Source organism: Triturus cristatus, chromosome 2_2 (genome assembly GCF_964204655.1).
Source record: "Triturus cristatus chromosome 2_2, aTriCri1.1, whole genome shotgun sequence".
In the NCBI taxonomy this organism is placed as follows: Eukaryota; Metazoa; Chordata; class Amphibia; order Caudata; family Salamandridae; genus Triturus; species Triturus cristatus.
Genome location: NC_140582.1, coordinates 335,393,258 through 335,410,801, shown reverse-complemented (window position 1 = coordinate 335,410,801; position 17,544 = coordinate 335,393,258). Strand labels below are relative to the sequence as shown.

Below are 17,544 nucleotides of genomic sequence, written 5' to 3'. Positions count from 1 at the left end.
CACACCCCAGTAGTACAGAATGTGGCATATATGAGAAGAGAGAGTTACATGAGGGAAATAAGTTCAGATGTGTAAAGAATATGTAAATGAATGAACTAGTTGCAACAATTGGTGAGGGTGTATATAACCAGAGTTACTGATTGATTAACAGTGCATGTGTATGAATTGCTAGGGAGTTGGCTTAGGGACAGTCTGTTGTCATGTACTGTAGAGAAAGTGTCTGCCTAGCAATAGCATTTTATTTAAAGAGTTTCAGGGATTGGTCTTAGAGACATCCTATTGTCATTTACTTTAGGGAAAGTGGATCGCATCAGCTTTTTAAGTTCTTTTTCAATGAGCTGAAGAGATGGGACTTGGCGAAGGTCAAAGGGATGTTGTCCCAGATACAAAGAGCAGAGGCTGAGAAGGACTGATCTCTCTGTTTATGGAATCTTATGTCTAGCTTAAGGGTCTCTTTGCTCCTGGCCAGGTGTTTGCTGCTGACAATATGAATCTTTTGTGGCAATTATGCTGGGTGAGTTTTTGACAAATTTCGAGTGGATAATGAATGCTAGTTTGTAGCCACTCCCAAATTCCAAGACGGGATTCCGTCCAGTGGCAGCCGCTAGCTGGGGAAATCGGTGGGTTAGCGGTGGGGGTTGCAGAATAAAAAAAAACGTACCTGCAGCCTGATGCCTGCCGCCTCCCTGCGTCTTCAGACAATGTTCACAGGCTCCGCGAGCCCCTATGCCAAGCCAGACTCTACTCTCATACCGGCATTTCCCTGCATCAGAGAAGGGTAGGATTTGGTAGAGTGGCCCGGTTCCTTGTTCCAGCAGGGACTGGAACCCTGTACTGCTGAGCCTGCCGATATCTCCAAGCAATAGCCTGACGATATCCAAGTGTGCATGTCGGTCTGGCCATCCTAAGATGGCTAGCCAACCCTACATGTGCAGTGGCAGTGCACTGAGCGCTCCACTCCTCCTGCTTCTGATGACCCCACCCTCACGACTCGGCGGCGGTTCTGGAATAAAATACAATGATAATAAAGCAGTTTTATTCACTGCTTTATTATCATTTATTTTACATGCTCCTGCTGGTTCCAGCAGTGGGGCGATGCTCCCCCACCATAACGGAGGAGCCAACCCTGATCCTGTCACGTGCTACACTGATAGGAATCAGCCAATGGATGGTTGTGGAAGCGAGACTGACCTTGTGCAATCAGCAGATTGAGGCGGGCAGAAAGTATGCCACCACCTGCTGACATCCCACTGTAGTCAGTCTTGAACCCTTCCAGGGTTCCCATGTGTGCACATGTGCACAAGAGCGTTGTGTGGGTAGCAGATGCCATGTGAGCAGAATTAACCCCAGTGACAGACATGTACCCACTTCAGTGCAGATGATTATATCTGATGCTCAGGGCTACTCCTTCATGTTGATTAGTTTATACGTATTTTAGAAGGCTGTACTATTACAGGTTTATCAGTAGCACTTGATTGCAAACAGTTGGCATACCCTCTACTGTGAGTCACTGGCAGGGTGATGATTCTTTACATGCAGGGTCGATGTGGGTCAGTGGCGTAGTAATGTGTATTTCACACTCTTGGGCATCATGGTATTATCAACAGGAGGGGCAGTTGTGAGTAGCAGACCCCTGACGATCTGAGAGCGCCCCGGCCTAGCTGAGCATAGGAACTCATCCCTGGCAAACTCGTGTTATGAGCAGAACTCTTGCACCGCTGAGCAGCACAGTGGCAGGTTGGCACATTGAACATTATTTGAGCCTCACCCTAGCACTGTGGGGAGACCTATGTCACTCTTAGATAGCCTAGCCTATCTGCGCATCAGCGCTGCTCCCATCATACCATGAGCATAGCTGGCACAGCTGGGCAACATCGCAGGCATGCTGGCACATGGACCACCATAGTACCAGCATCTGGGCACTTTTAGAAAACCCCTAGCACCATGACCTGGCCTCTGGCACTCTGAGAAAACCTGAGCCTATCTGCGCATCAGCGCTCATCCCTGGCAGGCTTGTGTTTAAGCAGAAGTCTGGCACAACTGATAACCCCCACGATAATGTGGCATATTGGGGACCATATTAGCAACACTAAGGGCTATATAATTGGAAGCACGTTGGAATAATTGAGAAACACTTAGATTTATGTTGGCGGACGCCTGGCATGTGATGGCATTGCCCAGGCATATTCCAGACTAACTTTTGATAGTAAGTTTTAAAGGAGGATTAACTGGCAGAGGGTCAGTAATGAGCATTCAAAATTGGCGCCATTTTCCAATGGATTTTCAATGAGTATTTTCCACTGTACACTTTATGGTGTGGCGCCGCGGCCAGGGCGACTGACTCCGGAATCTTGGGATCACGGTTTGATCCCTGGTGCCGGCGGCAGATTAGCCCAGCACCATGTGACTCTGGGCCATAGCTTGCTTAATCTTCCCAACGGCCCCCAGCGCCTAGAGACCCTTACGGGTGATTGTTCGCACTTTACAAATGTCGATTATTATTATTATATCAGATAGGTTTTGCTTCGCCTGTGATACAAACGAATTTGCCTGTTGTGTGTCCAGGGTTTGTAAATCATATTTCTGACCCAGTGATTTTTCAACAGTCTTCTGCCAGGGAAACCCCGCCTTCCTCAAAATCATAGTCGTGTGGTGAGACTTGTAAAGCTAGACCCATAACTGGCCGTAGACACAAGGACCAGATCACGGTGATCTTCAAGTCACTCCATTGTCTCCTCGTCAAAGAGAGATCCCAATTTGATACCCTTAGTCCTGTCCATAAATCTGTCCATGGACAGGCTCCCAGCTATATAACCAAGGTCTCCTGATTATATGGTGACCAACTGTCCGTACATTTCACAGACCATCTGTGATTTAGATCTCACATCTGTTGTCTGTGAAGATCCCAGTTACGGATGCCCTTTGTCTGTAATTTTGGGCATTGCAGGGAGGTGCACTGTTCTCCTGACAGAAGCTTTAGCTCCCTAATGGGGCCTCCTCACACTCATCCTCTGAGCACAAGAGCAGCCCCACCCCACCCTTTGTTATTCTGTATGCGGTTGATGATTATCACATACAGAATGACAATGGCCTGTCTGTGCTGTTAACGCATGTGGTTGGCCTCCTCCTGCCTTGGTCTAGGACAGGTCATTCTGTTTTAACTGTACATAAAGAAAAAAAATTCTCCTCGTCAGATGGAAGAAATGTACAGTATACAGTTCATAAAAAGAACCCAGTAAAATAAGTTTAAAAAGGGGTTATAGTTATTGCACGATCTCATCATTTTAGAACTGAGGCATTTCCAATATTATTCACAATGAAGCCATAATTGCTGCTATTTAATTTTATGCAACTAACAACCATTGACAAAGCCAATAGTCCTGCCTTGTTGTAGGTGTAATGTATTATATATCTGGATGCAATAACAGAAGTAGCAGAATACCAGTCGGGCAGCACACTATGCTGAGCACAGATTTTTAGCTTATGTGTTTTATGCCACGCCCCTAGTTACATCGAACACGCCCTTTGGCGAGACCCCCAAATTTTTTCAACCCACTTAAAGCCCTGGAAATAACACCATGTCACAGTCACCTCATGTCCTGGAACTGTGCATCATGCATGACTCATGACTTCCAAGGTTTCAGACTGCTTATGTGTAGGGGCATAGTGAACCCTCCCCCTCCACACCCCTTGCTTTAGGAACTACAGTGAGGGTGGAGTTCATGATGGGTCTCTTCTGTCTGCAACTCTGCGAACAAAGGCTCAGCTCATAATTAATGTGACAAAGTGGGTGAATGAGTAAGTGAAGGGGAGGGTGGACAGCTGAATGGATTAGTGAAAGGGTGAATGGATAAATGGATGAGTGAAAGGTTGTATGAATGGATAATGAGAGAAAAGATGGATGGATAAATGAGTGGAAGGATAGATGAGACAAAGGGTAAATGAATAGATACATGGGTGGAATGGTGGATGTATGGGTGGAATGGTGGATGTATGGGTAAAATGGTGGATGGATGGGTAAAAGGGTGGATGGATGAGTGAAAGAATGGATGGAAGAGTGGAACGGTGGATGATGGGCGAGTGAATGGGTGGATGGATGAGTGAAATGATGGATGGATTGATGAATTGATGAGTGAAAGGGTGAATAGATGGACCAATGAGTGAAAGGGTGGATGTAAGGATGGATGAGTGAGTGAAAAGAAAAGTAGATGGGCAAAAGGATGGATGGATGAGTGAAAGGATGGGTGGATGAGAGAAATGGTGGATGAGTGAAAGGAAGGATGAGTGATAGGATGGATGAGTGATAGGGTCAATGGATGGATTCATGAGTGGGTGGGTGGATGGATGGGTGAAGAGGTGGCTAAGTGAAAGGGGGATGGAGAGAGAAAGGGAGTATGGATGGATGAGTGAAAGTATGGATGGATGATTGACAGGACGGATGGGTGAATGGGTGTATGGATGAGTGAAAAGAAAGATGTAAGGATTCATGATTGAAAGAATGCATAGATGAGTTAAAGGGAGGATAAAGATCTGGAAGAAAGGATAGATGGATGAGTGAAATGGTGATTGGATGGACAAATGGACAGATGAGTGACTGTGTGAATGGATGGATGAGTAAGTGAAAGGATGGCTGGATGGGTAAAAGGGTAAATGTTTGGATGGATGAGTGAATGGATGGATGGGTGGAAGTGTGGATGGATGAGTGAAAGGATGGATGGGGTGAAAGGATGGTAGGATGATGGATGGATGAGTGAAAGGGTGGATGGAGGGATGGATGAGTGAAATGATGGATGGAAGGATAGATGATGGATAGGTTTGGAAATGGTTGAATAGGTTTGGATATGGATGGCCACACAGATGGAAGGACAGAATGAATGGTGAAAGACTGAATGATGGATGAAAGAATGAATACATGCCACACCCCCGGGTGACTCAACCTGCCATCCCAAACTGACATATAACGTCGGGCTGGAAATGCTCCTTCTGCCTGCCAAACGGCAGAAACAAATTTCTTGTATGACACTGTGGTATCACAAGAGAAGTTCTGCTGTTGTGCCACTGGACAGTACTCCCATGCCACTGGGAAGCAGCACGAGCAGCCCTCCACCTACCCCAAGGCAATGAGAGATAAATGAGGGCACGGCTACATGCAGCCCTTCTGCGGGGAAAGGCAGGCAAGACAACATAACCTGCACTTGCAGACAACAGATACCGATGTGACTCGAGTCCCTTCCACCACAATTTATTTTTCTTTTCAAATTTTGCACCCCTGAGAATATTGTGACCGGAGCAAATGTCCCTATGGCCCCACCCACGCTCCACTACTGCCTACCAGTATGGATTAGGAACAAGAATGGGTGTGGCTCTGATCAGCAAGGCTGAGCCGATACTTATGAAAAAACAAGAGAGAGCGCCAGTGCTGATGGCTATTTGACATAAATGAATGGAACGTAGAAGAAAAATGCAGTGACTACGTCTGTACTAATTAATAGTATTTAATTCAAAAGTTTTTTAGTATATCAAAGAATTTTTTTTTAAAAAGGAATCATTTGACAAACAACTAGACACCAAAATTTTACAAACACACTTATTGGGAAAAAACAAGTACAGACAACAATGTTAAACAATATCATGTAGAACTGCCAATATGGCTCAAGCACAGATTTGAACATTCATTCATGCGCCATTCCTCATTCAGCAACACACACATCCATACAAAATACAAAACAAAGTGCCAATGGTTACAATTTGACTCAAGTTTGAAACAACCAAAGGACTACTCCAACCAAGAAAACATACAAAAGAATGGAGCCGTCAAATAGCCATCAGCACTGGCGCTCTCTCTTGTTTTACCAGTATTGATGACATCTGACTCTTACACCTTGTATCCCTCATTGTCTTAAGTAACATTTCCTATACATTGACTTTGACATTTATGAGTCATTGTCTCTATATAATATGTGTGTGATGTAACGCAGTCCAACACCTTGCCGTACATACTTTGGATGAGTAGCACTATGAAAGAAATTAAATACATGTGAGAGAGGGTCTATGTGAAGATGAGGGGCCCCATTGGAGGGTGATAGTAATGCCAGACTGGCCGGACCCGGCATCGGGCGTTTCCCTGGGAGGCTGGAAGGGGGGGCTGTTACTCGGGGCTGGCACTGAAAGTTTCTTGTATATCCATCAGTTTTCAGGCAACAACATACAAGTGTCAAGATAACTCCGATGACTAATGTACCCACTGGGGAGAGATGGGAGTTTTGTTTATTGGCAGTTTTGAATCATATAAGGTAGCACAGAGGGTTAATATGCCTGCTGCAAATAATGTGTACCATGCATATCAAAGTATAGTATTTTATGTGCAAAGCTCAGTGGGTTACTGCTTTTGTCACTGAGATTTTTTTGTTACTGTGCAGTTCATAAGTTACATACGTAATCTAGAACAGTGAGCTATGAACTGCCATCAAAGAGCTGCATGCAAGCAGTATGGTACAGGTTACAAAGTTATGTTTTCTTCCCAGTTTTTCATTATCCTGATGTTGCTAAAAAGGGTTTGTTTGGGTAGAAATAAATTCTTATAATTGAAGTCAACGCTAACTACTGTGTAATGTTCTGGATCCTGAGTTTGTCCTTCTTCAGCCCAAGCACTCTCACAAAATGCCTACCAGTATGGGGGACGTGCATTCTACACCTTGTAGTCCCCGTTGCCTTATGTAACATTTTCTATAGACTGATTTACACACGTGCGATTCATTTTCTCTGTATGTGTATGTGTGATGTAAAGTGCTCTGGAACGTACACTGGTATGACAGGCGCCATAAAACAAATTGATTACATCTGAGATAGAGGCACTGTTGGTGACAGTGAGGGAATTATTAAAGAGCCCCATCAAAGATTGTCGTATCCTGGTGCACAGTAAGGTCATCATTCACTATGCTTTAGAAAATAATACAATTGAATAATAAAATCAATAAAACTTTATTCGGTCATCAGACCAGAAAAGTACAGAATTCATAAATTCAGCCCTATAAAAATATTTTTTTTAAATCTTATAAAACCATCATTATACATAGTAGAATCAGTAAATAAAATACTTTAACAAGACAGATCATCTTAAAAGTCTAAAACGTGTGCAGCATTTGACTTAATGAAGGAATAAAGGGCTCACGACTGGTCAGTTCGTAGAACCTGCTATGGAGAAGCGCTAGGATGTTCAGGGCTATGACACTAAGGATGAATGCATGCTACTATAGTGTGGTGCTTTTTCTACTGCCGTAGCACATAAAAACGCTAGTTTGACAGCACTCCATACAGGTCAAGCTAACTCCCGCCCCAACCTCCTCGAGGATGTAACAAGGATATGCCAGTCCATTGGCCTACTACGGGAGGGTTCAGAGCTGGTCTCACGGCCTCTTTTCTAATTGCACCAGGAACTTTGCAGCCACTTTTTTGTAATTCAGAAGTGTGCTGGAAACAGTGTTTTAATAGGATCAAAGCTATCAAGACACTTTATTTGGTGATGTTCAATGATACATATTTGCCGAAACCACATTTACATACATTAGTATTTGTGCGCTATATATTTTAACAGTAAAACTGCATGTTGGCATTTTGCTTCCATTCAATAGAAAATGTTCTGTGTGTAAAAGGCAGTGCCTCCTTCTGACCTACAATACTGCCTCAACAACAAATACAGTTTCTAGTCTGTAACACACTTCTGTGCATCAATGAAGGGGAAGAGGTGAGGAGCTGCGGCCAGGGCGACTGACGTTGGAATCTGGGGCTCATGGTTCGATCCCCGGCACCGGTGGCAGGTCAGCCCAGCAACATGTGACTCTGGGCAATAGCTTGCTTAATCTTCCCGACGGCCCCCAGCGCCAGGATGCCATTGGGTAGCTGTTCGCACTTTGCAAATACTGGATTTAATGAGAATCTGCACTTGGCAGCTCACAGAAATGAAATGGCTCAATCAGTATACTGTTTCCCATATACAGGCAAAATAAGGAGGGCTGATATATGGCTAGCCAGAGCATTATATAGTAATGTCAACTCCTATGTAACCGTTCTAACCCACAATAATACTATCACATTAAGCAGTGTGCAGCCATTTATAGCGAATGCAGGCTGGTTAATAACTCCTTTTCCCTGCTTCCTGCTTTTACCCTCACACAAGACCTGTCCGCTATGGGTCTCAGTACTGTACCAGCCCCTATCCACTCATCACCAGCTGAACAGACATGGAACACCTGAAGGGATCTGAAACATAAAGCTGGCCACTCGGGGGACTGCACTGTAGCCCAGCACTGCAGGTCCCAATTAGCTACAGCCATTGCCTGACGCTTTACATCTCACAGTGGCACTGATGTGTCTGTAAAACGGACCTTTTGTCCCAAAGTTTTGTCCTGAATTTTGACCTTCTGTCCTGAATTTTTGTCCTGAGTTTTTACCTTCTGTCCGGAATTTTTGATCCTTTGTCCTAAATTTTTACACTCACCGTCCTGAATTTGCACCCATGCCAATTGGCCACCCTACCGGAGTAGACATCTGAGATCTGCTAACCAGAAGAGTCCAACCACCCTCTTGCCCAAGAATTATTGTCTACTACACGGCCTAACTATCCCCCCCACCTTCTTTTTACCTTTTATCTCATAGCGCACTGAACGCAGAACTAGAGCGCTATTTATAGCTGCTCAAAAACCTAAATAACTATGGGGCATATCAACAACAACCGGCGATAATTATCTCTAAGCGCACTTAGCGCTAGGATAATTATCGCCGGCTAGCGTGAATTTTTATCGCTGAGATAGCGTGCTATTAGCAACGCTTATCTCAATAGCGATAAAAATCCTCACGCTAACAGGCTAATGTGAGATTATCGCTGGAAACCCAGCGATAATCTAACGTTACCTTGTTGATAGGGACAGACAAACTTAGCCATGATATCCTCCTTCCATTGGATATCATGGCTAAGTCATAAAAATACCAGACGTAAAAAAGCAGCGTTAACCGCGGTTAGCGCTGCTTTTTTTGTCTCTAACAGGGTTAGCGACATTCTTGATAATAGGAGAAATGTCGCTTAGCGACATTTCTCCTATTATTTTACTCTGGAACGCCCCCTTTGCATCTCATTAGAGATGCAAGGGGAAGCGTAGAGTAAAAGGGTGCTAACATGCAAATTTGCATGTTAGCACCCTGTTGTTGATAGGGCGCTAGTTTTATCTCTGCTTTTTTGGCTTTTAAAGCCAAAAAAGCAGAGATAAAGCCCTTGTTGATATGCCCCTTCATTCTCAGTGCTCCGTAATTTGAAGTGTTCATGCATCTGCTGACCAGTTGTACTGCTTGTTGGTGTGTGTGTGGTGTTGTGTTGAGGTACAGCAGCCCCTGCTCTGAAGTCTCTTCCGTCCATGAACATCCCAGACTGTCTCTCTTTAGACCGAGGTGCTGTCGCTTGTGGTTCCAGGTTATTCGCAGACCTGTGTAACCAGCTCTATAGGCGAGCAGGGGGAGCTGGTTTGAACCGTCCCTACAGAAGGACACCCAAAATAGGTGTTTATTGTCTGTAACTTTCGGGATTTCCTAACTTCGGAAACAGAGTGGAGCTCCCTGCAGGGCGGGGGGCACTATTTGGAGAAAACGTCCGCCTCCTGCCCCCTCCCCAACAAAAGAGATGGAACTTGCTCTTCGGGGTTTTAAAGTTATTAAAGGGAATTAAAGCAGGATTTTCATCCCCCCGTCTGCTACCTTTCCGCGTCTGAGATATGACATCATAGGTTTCCAAAGAGAAATTATTACAGTTAAAAGTCTGTTGTTATTAAGAATACGTTCCAATCATTGAAAACACAGAGGAAATATTAACTTTTTAGGTATGCCTTACCTTATAAATATGATTTATGTTTCCCTTAACTTATGAGAGTGGGGTTTGCGGGAATTATTTAAAGTGGGTTCGAATGTGTGAATGTAACTGTTGTTTTCGAAACTAAAATCGACGGTATATTCTTAGAGAGATGCTTAGAATTGTAGCCACAGAGTCATCTAGAGAGAGCTAAAGAAATGCGTACAAACACATACGGACTCACGTAGAGAAATGATAAATGTAAATAAAAGTATTAGACAGGGTGTAGCATGAACTATTTACTAAGTTGGATTCAAATGTGTGAATGTAAATAAATATTTTATTGTAAATGCAAGTGGGTATTTCATAAATACATACATGCGCAGATCATGATGTATAGGCATCTGATAGGCATGCAGTGAAACATACAGATATGCCTCGAGACCCTCACGGGTGATTTACAAAACCCTTGAGTGAACTGCGCGCGCGTGCACACGCACTGTAACTATCACGATTACTAGTATAATCTAAATTCACTACTTCATCCTCCATTTTAGGGAATCCAGGTGAGGGTAACCGTAACACGGACACTGTGGGTCAGCTTGGGGTGTCTTCCACGTATTTCCCACGGGCCCCTCTCTCTCTCTTTTGTCTTTTCTACGTTATTTCCTACGGGAATTTCCCAGATGTCTCTGGCCTTTCCTAGAGGTTGACACCTGGCGCTGGTCACACCTCTCCCTCCCCTTTTACTGACGTCACTCTCTACAGGGCTCCCCGGCGGGGGATCTCACGTGCCTCTTAAGTGTATATAACCTCTGTCAGGAGAGACACTGCCAACACCAGGAGCTCACCTGCCCCTGCCTGTCAGCACCAGAGAGAGCGAGGCAGAGCGAAGGACTGTCCCAGGACAGAGACAAAATACTCCCCTCTCCGGTCGACAGAGATAGACTGCGGGGCACAGGAGGTCCATCTCGAAAGACAGAAACTGATTTCAGAAAAAGGGAACACTTCTCTCAGGACAGAGGCAGACACCAGTGCAGAACATGCTTCAATGCGCCTTCCAGGTGAGCCCCTGCTACAGGCATCAGGTTTTGGCAGCCTTAATGGCTGGATTTGTATATTGTTCGTCTGTTTGGGGGGCATAATTTGTTTCCAAAGTCCCCTTAGGTTGGTTGAAACCCTTTCTCCCGATCTCGCTATTCATGTATTGTTTTTTTAATAGCAGGAGATCTATTAAAATACAACAGACAGTGCATTTACTTATTAGAAAATGAATGTGTATATATTACTGGTTTCAAATGTTTATTCGTTGTTTTCATCATGGCATTCTCATGCTCTTTATGTACTTTTTACATTCTCATACTTCTTAATACGTTTTTTTTCGTTTTTAAATGTATGTATTTGTGAATAAAAGGAGAGCACCTTTTATTCTTACTTTGCCACGTGTTTTAATATCACCAGTTCTGAGACCATTCGTCGTGTGTTTCTGTGATGTTCATGATATGGACGTGTCTGTCTACTGTGATCATTGCAGAAGCATCCCGGGTAGTTAAGGTCTGTTAAACGATGCTCACTGACAGGGGGTTTTATCATGCGGGATAATTCTCAGAAATGCGACAGTAATATTTAAAGCATCTTCGGGTTTTGCTGCAGTTCTGTTGTTTGTAGCGCTGTCGCTGTTATCAAGCACAGCCTGTGAAGCACAAACTGCTCGTTAAGTATTAGTAACGCAGATTGCACTGAAAGGAGTTTGGGACTTTATTGTATCTGTTTCCCTAAGTAGGTGTAATAATGCACATTTGCACAATGTACACATGTAAACAGTGTTTGACAATAGCCAGAGGTTCTCGAGCCATCCCTGAAGGGGAATTTTCGAAACAACAATTTATTTTAGCCGATCAGAAAACTGTGCCCATATAGATACGGGGTCCCGGGTGGCATGCATGTGCCACTTGATACATAGTGCCTCGGTGGTGCACTGTGGCCCAAGAGACATTATCTTTCTCGCATCTACGGCAGAAGCAAAATAAAGAGTTTCACTCTGTGCCAGCTGATATCATGCTTCACACTGCTTCACTGCCAACGTCCAATCAGAATGCTTGCACCAGAACAGAGACCACCTGTTGTATGTGGTACTAAACTGGCATAATTTCACAGCCTGCTGGCATCACAGGCCAAAAGACCAGCATCATTAGACATAGTGCTGCGATTCGATGTGTGCCAGCTTAAGGTGCTGGCATAATATGGCACAATGGTTCCTGTAATGTCAGGGTACTTGCATCATATGTCAGTGTGCTGACTTCATATGCCAAGGTGCTGGCATCATTTATCAGAGTCCTCCCTGGGTGCTGCTGCTGTTGGTCACCCCCTGTGATGGAGTGGCTGTGGTGCCAGTGCTGCAGCTCATGTGCCAGTCTATGGCTGTTTATATACCATGCTCTACCTGCTAATATGCCAGGAATGTGCCATGCTGGGACAGCTTGTGTTCCAACCTTGAATTGCTTATTTGCTAGGCTCAGACTGCCCGTGGGCCAGGCTGGAGTTACTTGTTTGCCAATCTTTGTCTGCAGTTTGACTGACTGGGGTTGCGAACTGCGACCACCCTCAGATCTCTCCTGTTATTTCCCCTTCTCTGCCCTCTTCCCCTTCTCGACTCTGTTGCCTTGTGTTCCTCTCTTTTAGCCCTGTCCACTCCCTTCCATGTTCTTATGCAATAAAGCAATTTGGCTAATATTGGTTTCTCCCTTCTTCCAGAAACCACACGCCATCCTCAGGTCGGCCAGACAGGTGCACACGGCAGTAGTGGAAGGTAAGTGTCTGTGTGCGCTCACTGCCCTTGGTCTGAGGTCACTCTGTATTTTTGTACCCAATTAATGGTTCTGGTGTCCCTTCCCCCAGTCTGCGACTGCTCTCTATATCTTGGTCCCATTTACTGGATCTGGTGTCACTCTCCCTGCTCTGATGCCGCTCTGTATACCCCGGGCCCAGGTACAGGTTCTGATGCCACTCTCGTTAGGCCTGGACCGCTCTGTATCCCATGGGCCAAGTTACTGGTCCTGGTGTCACTCTCCCTGTTTTGATGCCGCTCTGTGTACCCTGGGCCCAGTTACTGGATCTGGTGTCACACTCCTTGGGCCTGGACCACTCTGTATCCTCTATGCCCAGTTACCGATTCTGGTGTCACTCACCCTGACTTGGGTCCCTTATGCCATGGTCTCAGTGTGTTGTTTTGGAGCTGCTAGCACTGGTTTGGGTCTGATATCAGTTTAGAACTCCAAGAGCCCTGGGTAAAGATTGTCCCATATAAACAACATCTGGTTCTGGTCCAGATCAGCTGGATTTGTGTCTGATGCCAACCCAGAATGCTTATAGTTCTGATCCTGTCTCTTCTCTTTATTCAGCGCTGGAGGGGAGCCCCCTGGAGAAGGCGGTCACTAGCAGCTTTGCTTCCTTCATACATGGAGTCCAGACAGATCACCTGTCCCGAACTGTGCGGCACCGAAGCAAGCGTATGATCCTGGACAGCATCGGGGTTGGTCTGGTGGGAAGCACGACCCATGTGTTCAACATCGCCCTGGGATACTGCCAGGTAAGAGGAGACATTGAACACACTAAACATCATACCATGCAAAATACAACAATTAAAAACCCTTTTTCGGCCAAGAGTGTGACTGTATCCCCGTGATCCTGCCATGTAAAAAGCTACAGGCACCACAACAAGGAAAACACTATAAAAGACTAATGTCCATCCCTTAAACCCTCTAGACCAGCACTGCTCACCTCCTCCCTTTGATGCATCCAAAGACGTGGGCCACAAAAAGCACACCTTGGACCGCCCAGCAATTAAAACCCTCTAGACCATAATCCTCTTGAGATCCTATGAATTAAAGGCAGACAGGGTCCAAACCAGAAAGTACATCAGCAGATTGCACCTTCCTTCAGAAACACTACATCTTCTCGCAGAGACCCCTTGCCTGCTCCTGTGTTTCTTCTAATAGACACCACCATGTATTAGGTGAATTATCCTGTGTTTAAAGTTCAATAACCCACATTCTCACAAGCTCTGCTGTTTCTCTACTAAGTGGCTAGGTGCACTTTCTATTCCTAATTTAATTCTGTCTCTAACAGGATATGTACTCCTTGTCTGCCATCAGTTCTGTGTACGGAAGGAAAGGATTGAGACTCCCACCTATGTTGGCTGCATATGTCAATGGAGTAGCGGTAAGGATTTTCAAAGCTAATATTTTATCTATCATCATATATTAAGAGCGATTAGTTTATGAGAATTGTACTTAAATGCTGTCTCCTCCAATGGTCAATCTTGTCTGTTTCCACTTTTGTAAAGAGTCTGTATTGGGCATGGCACAGTCACTCAACCAAATCTTAGAATATGGATCCTACACTTCTGTAAATTGTTTCCATAAGTCGATGACACAATCTCTCTGCTTAACATCACCTCCTGACCCACCCTTCTTTAAAGACCTTCTAATCCTCTACTTCTCTTCTAACAGAGTCACTCCATGGACTTCGATGACACTTGGCACCCTGCCACTCACCCGTCAGGTGCTGTGCTGCCGGCTCTAATGGCTGCCTCCCAGATGTTGCCAGTGGGCTTCCGACCCAGTGGCTCAGACTTCCTGTTGGCATTCAACGTGGGCATCGAGGTGCAAGGAAGACTCATGCGTTTCTCCAACGAAGCGAGCAATATCCCTAAAATGTATGTATTATGCCTTAAAAGATCAGAAATATCCCATGACCAACTCACAATGCCCACACGAGACTGCGGTATACCGAGGACATGTTATGCTGCTCAAAGAGGATAGAATATTCCATGTGTTATGTGTGAGAGAGGTGGAATGATATGATGTGTGCCTGATGGGCACAAAGGGCAGGAATCTCTGCAGGTGGAACCTATAATGCAAAGAAAATCATATATGTGGATAGCACACAAATACAATGTAAACATGATAAAGTTAATTTTTCTGTTCACTGTAACTAGATTTGTGCCAAATGCTTGATTAGATACTAGCATATTTTCTATGTTTCATCGTACTGCATGATAGCATTAATGGCTGACGTGCTTTAAGTACATTTCCGTAGTTAACACTTATTGTTAGCATTACCCTTCTTTTAAACCCATTTTGGTATTATCATTATTCCATGCCTGACACAGAACTTTGTATTTCCTTCAGGTTCCACCCTCCTTCAGTTGTTGGCACTATGGGCAGTGCTGCTGCTACAGCAAAACTCCTTTCATTGAGTGCAGAACAATGTGCCCATGCTCTGGCGATCGCTGCTTCTCTGGCAGGGGCACCTATGGCCAATGCTGCAACTCTTGCCAAGCCTCTTCATATTGGCAATGCGACCCGCTTTGGGATGGAAGCAGCACTTCTAGCTGCCCGTGGGATGGAAGCCAACCCACTTATCTTGGATGATGTGCCCGGCTGCTCGGGGTTCAGTGCTTTTTATGGTGACTACCATCCCTCGTCACTGGCAATGCCAGATCAAGATTACAGCTTTCTCTTGGAGAAGCAAGACATCGCCTTCAAGAGGTTCCCAGCTCACTTGGGCATGCACTGGGTGGCAGACGCTGCCATCTCAGTCAGAAACCGAGTCACCAATATAACGGGCTCCTTTAACCCTGCTTCCATCCGCACTGTTCTTCTGAGGGTCCCAGTCTCCAAGTATATCAACAGGCCCTTCCCAGAGTCTGAGCACGAGGCGCGACACTCCTTCCAGTTCAACGCCTGCACTGCCCTCCTCGATGGAGAGATGGGCATTTCTTCCTTCAGTGAGGACAGCCTTAGGAGACCAGATCTCATTAACTTATTGAAGAAGGTGGTGGTGGAGCACCCTGAAGACAATGTGGCTAACTTTGACAAGATGTACGGAGAAGTAGTGCTGCTCCTGGAGAGCGGAGAGATCATGACAGGCAGATGTGACACTTTCTATGGACACTGGAGGAAGCCCCTCAGCCAAGAATCACTCCAAGAGAAGTTCCTCTCCAATGCTACCCATGTGCTCCACCAAGATCAGGCACAAGCAATTATTGAGGTTGTGGAGGAGATAGAGAGCCTTGCAGACTGTTCACTACTGGCATCCTCCCTGCAGTAAACATGTTCAGCCAAAATTCATCCCTCTCACAAAGTGGGAGTAAAACATTAAATGCAATTATCTTTAGCATAACTTGTTTTACACAAGATTGAAAATCTACTTAATCAAGGAGAGGGACATTACCAATTCATTGTATAAAACAATAAGAGTCAATCCTGTCCTCTCCTATCATGAAAGATACTGTCATGTCTCACAGCACAATGAGGTCCCCATTTAACCTAACACAAATACAGAAGCATCTGGCTGGCCAGAAGCAATAGGATTATGATTCATAGAACCTTATCAGTACTTCGTAAGGGCTGTGACAGTAAAATGCATTTTTTTTATTTATTGTTATTTAATTTTTGATTATTTATTGTTTAAAAAAATGTGATCGCATCTCACTGAAATACCATGTCTTCATCCAACTAAGTGATTCTCTCCCGGTGGCCAAAGACAGGAAGAGCTGGCTCTTCAATTTTACTCTAGTACTCGATTCTCCCTGTGCCCTGCTCTCTCCTGTGTACTTTCCTAAAAACACAGGACAATATAGCTCACTGCAAGGACTTTGTATTTCAATCTCTCATGTCTTGTCAGTGAAACATATTTTGTGCTTTCTGTGTTTATTTATTTAATTTTGAATAAAGTCTCTGAATTTATTCTACAGTTATTGTAGTTTTTGATTTGTAAAGCAGCTGACATTTTAGATGCTAACTTACAGGGTGGCCACAGCTTGATGAGAGTGAGACTGGATTCTCTCACATACAGACCTGACATATAAAACTCTCTTTTTTGGCTGTTGCTCAACATGCTGTGTTATTGCTCATTCCCAATGGGTTACAAACTGCGACCTGTCTTATGAATATTGATGAGGCAGGACAATTGAGACCCCATTGGGAATTGCCCATGAAACACATTAGTACATTTAATTTTGCGAGTGTCTAATAGTGTGTCACAAAAATCACATTTAGAGACTCACAAAATCAAATGTTTGTGCGTCTGGCACTGTCTTATATTTTTGAGAGCAACCATTTAGGAAGTTTCGAATGCAAAGCAGTTACAATATGGGTGGAGCTATATAACCTACAAAATGCAATAATAAAAATATTTAAAACAACTAAAACTATAAAAAGAATTGACACCGTGGGAGCCTATTAACAGAAACTGAAAAAATCACAGTAATTACCACTCTGGCAGATTGCTGTAAGTGTTCTACAAGAACAATTAATAGCTTTGTTTGGTACACCAAAGAAGCTTGGAAAGTTTCTTTAATACCAATACTGATGTAAAAGTTTGCTCCCAAAAAGTGACTGAGATTTTTAGAGCATGCCCAGCTTCCACGTGGTCCAAACATGCTTGGAGAAATATCTAGCAATATTTAGCAGGGACCAGGGGACATGAATGAAAAGCTTCCTTCATCTGTTGGACCCAGGTACTGTCTTAGTTTCAAGAAGGCATCCCGCTGAATGTGTGAATCATCACTGCCATCATAGATGGGCAGCAAAGTCTGTCTAATGGATCTGGGTCTATATTCTAAATCCTTAGCCCTTCGTTCAGCAGTTAGCCTTAGAATATCCATGGTAATATTCAGACTATGCAATTATATTCTCTGAGAA

The 17,544-nt window shown here is 44.5% G+C and overlaps 1 protein-coding gene across 1 annotated transcript; it reads left to right on the top strand.

Annotated features, from left to right (window-relative positions):
• The first annotated feature begins 10,681 nt into the window (after window positions 1–10,681).
• Window positions 10,682–16,503, top strand: LOC146862228 (cis-aconitate decarboxylase-like). The gene is made up of 6 exons (XM_085643238.1): window positions 10,682–10,899; window positions 12,590–12,644; window positions 13,237–13,424; window positions 13,964–14,056; window positions 14,347–14,552; window positions 15,028–16,503. The coding sequence occupies exons 1-6, from the start codon at window positions 10,879–10,881 to the stop codon at window positions 15,947–15,949; spliced, it is 1,485 nt and encodes a 494-aa protein (XP_085499364.1). The 5' UTR covers window positions 10,682–10,878; the 3' UTR covers window positions 15,950–16,503.
• The last annotated feature ends 1,041 nt before the right edge of the window (window positions 16,504–17,544 follow it).

Coding starts and splice junctions, on each gene's coding strand:
- LOC146862228 (XM_085643238.1), top strand. CDS start 10,879: ATGCTTCAATGCGCCTTCCAG. Junction 10,900..12,589: donor TGCTTCAATGCGCCTTCCAG/GTGAGCCCCTGC, acceptor CCCTTCTTCCAG/AAACCACACGCCATCCTCAG. Junction 14,553..15,027: donor GCGAGCAATATCCCTAAAAT/GTATGTATTATG, acceptor TATTTCCTTCAG/GTTCCACCCTCCTTCAGTTG.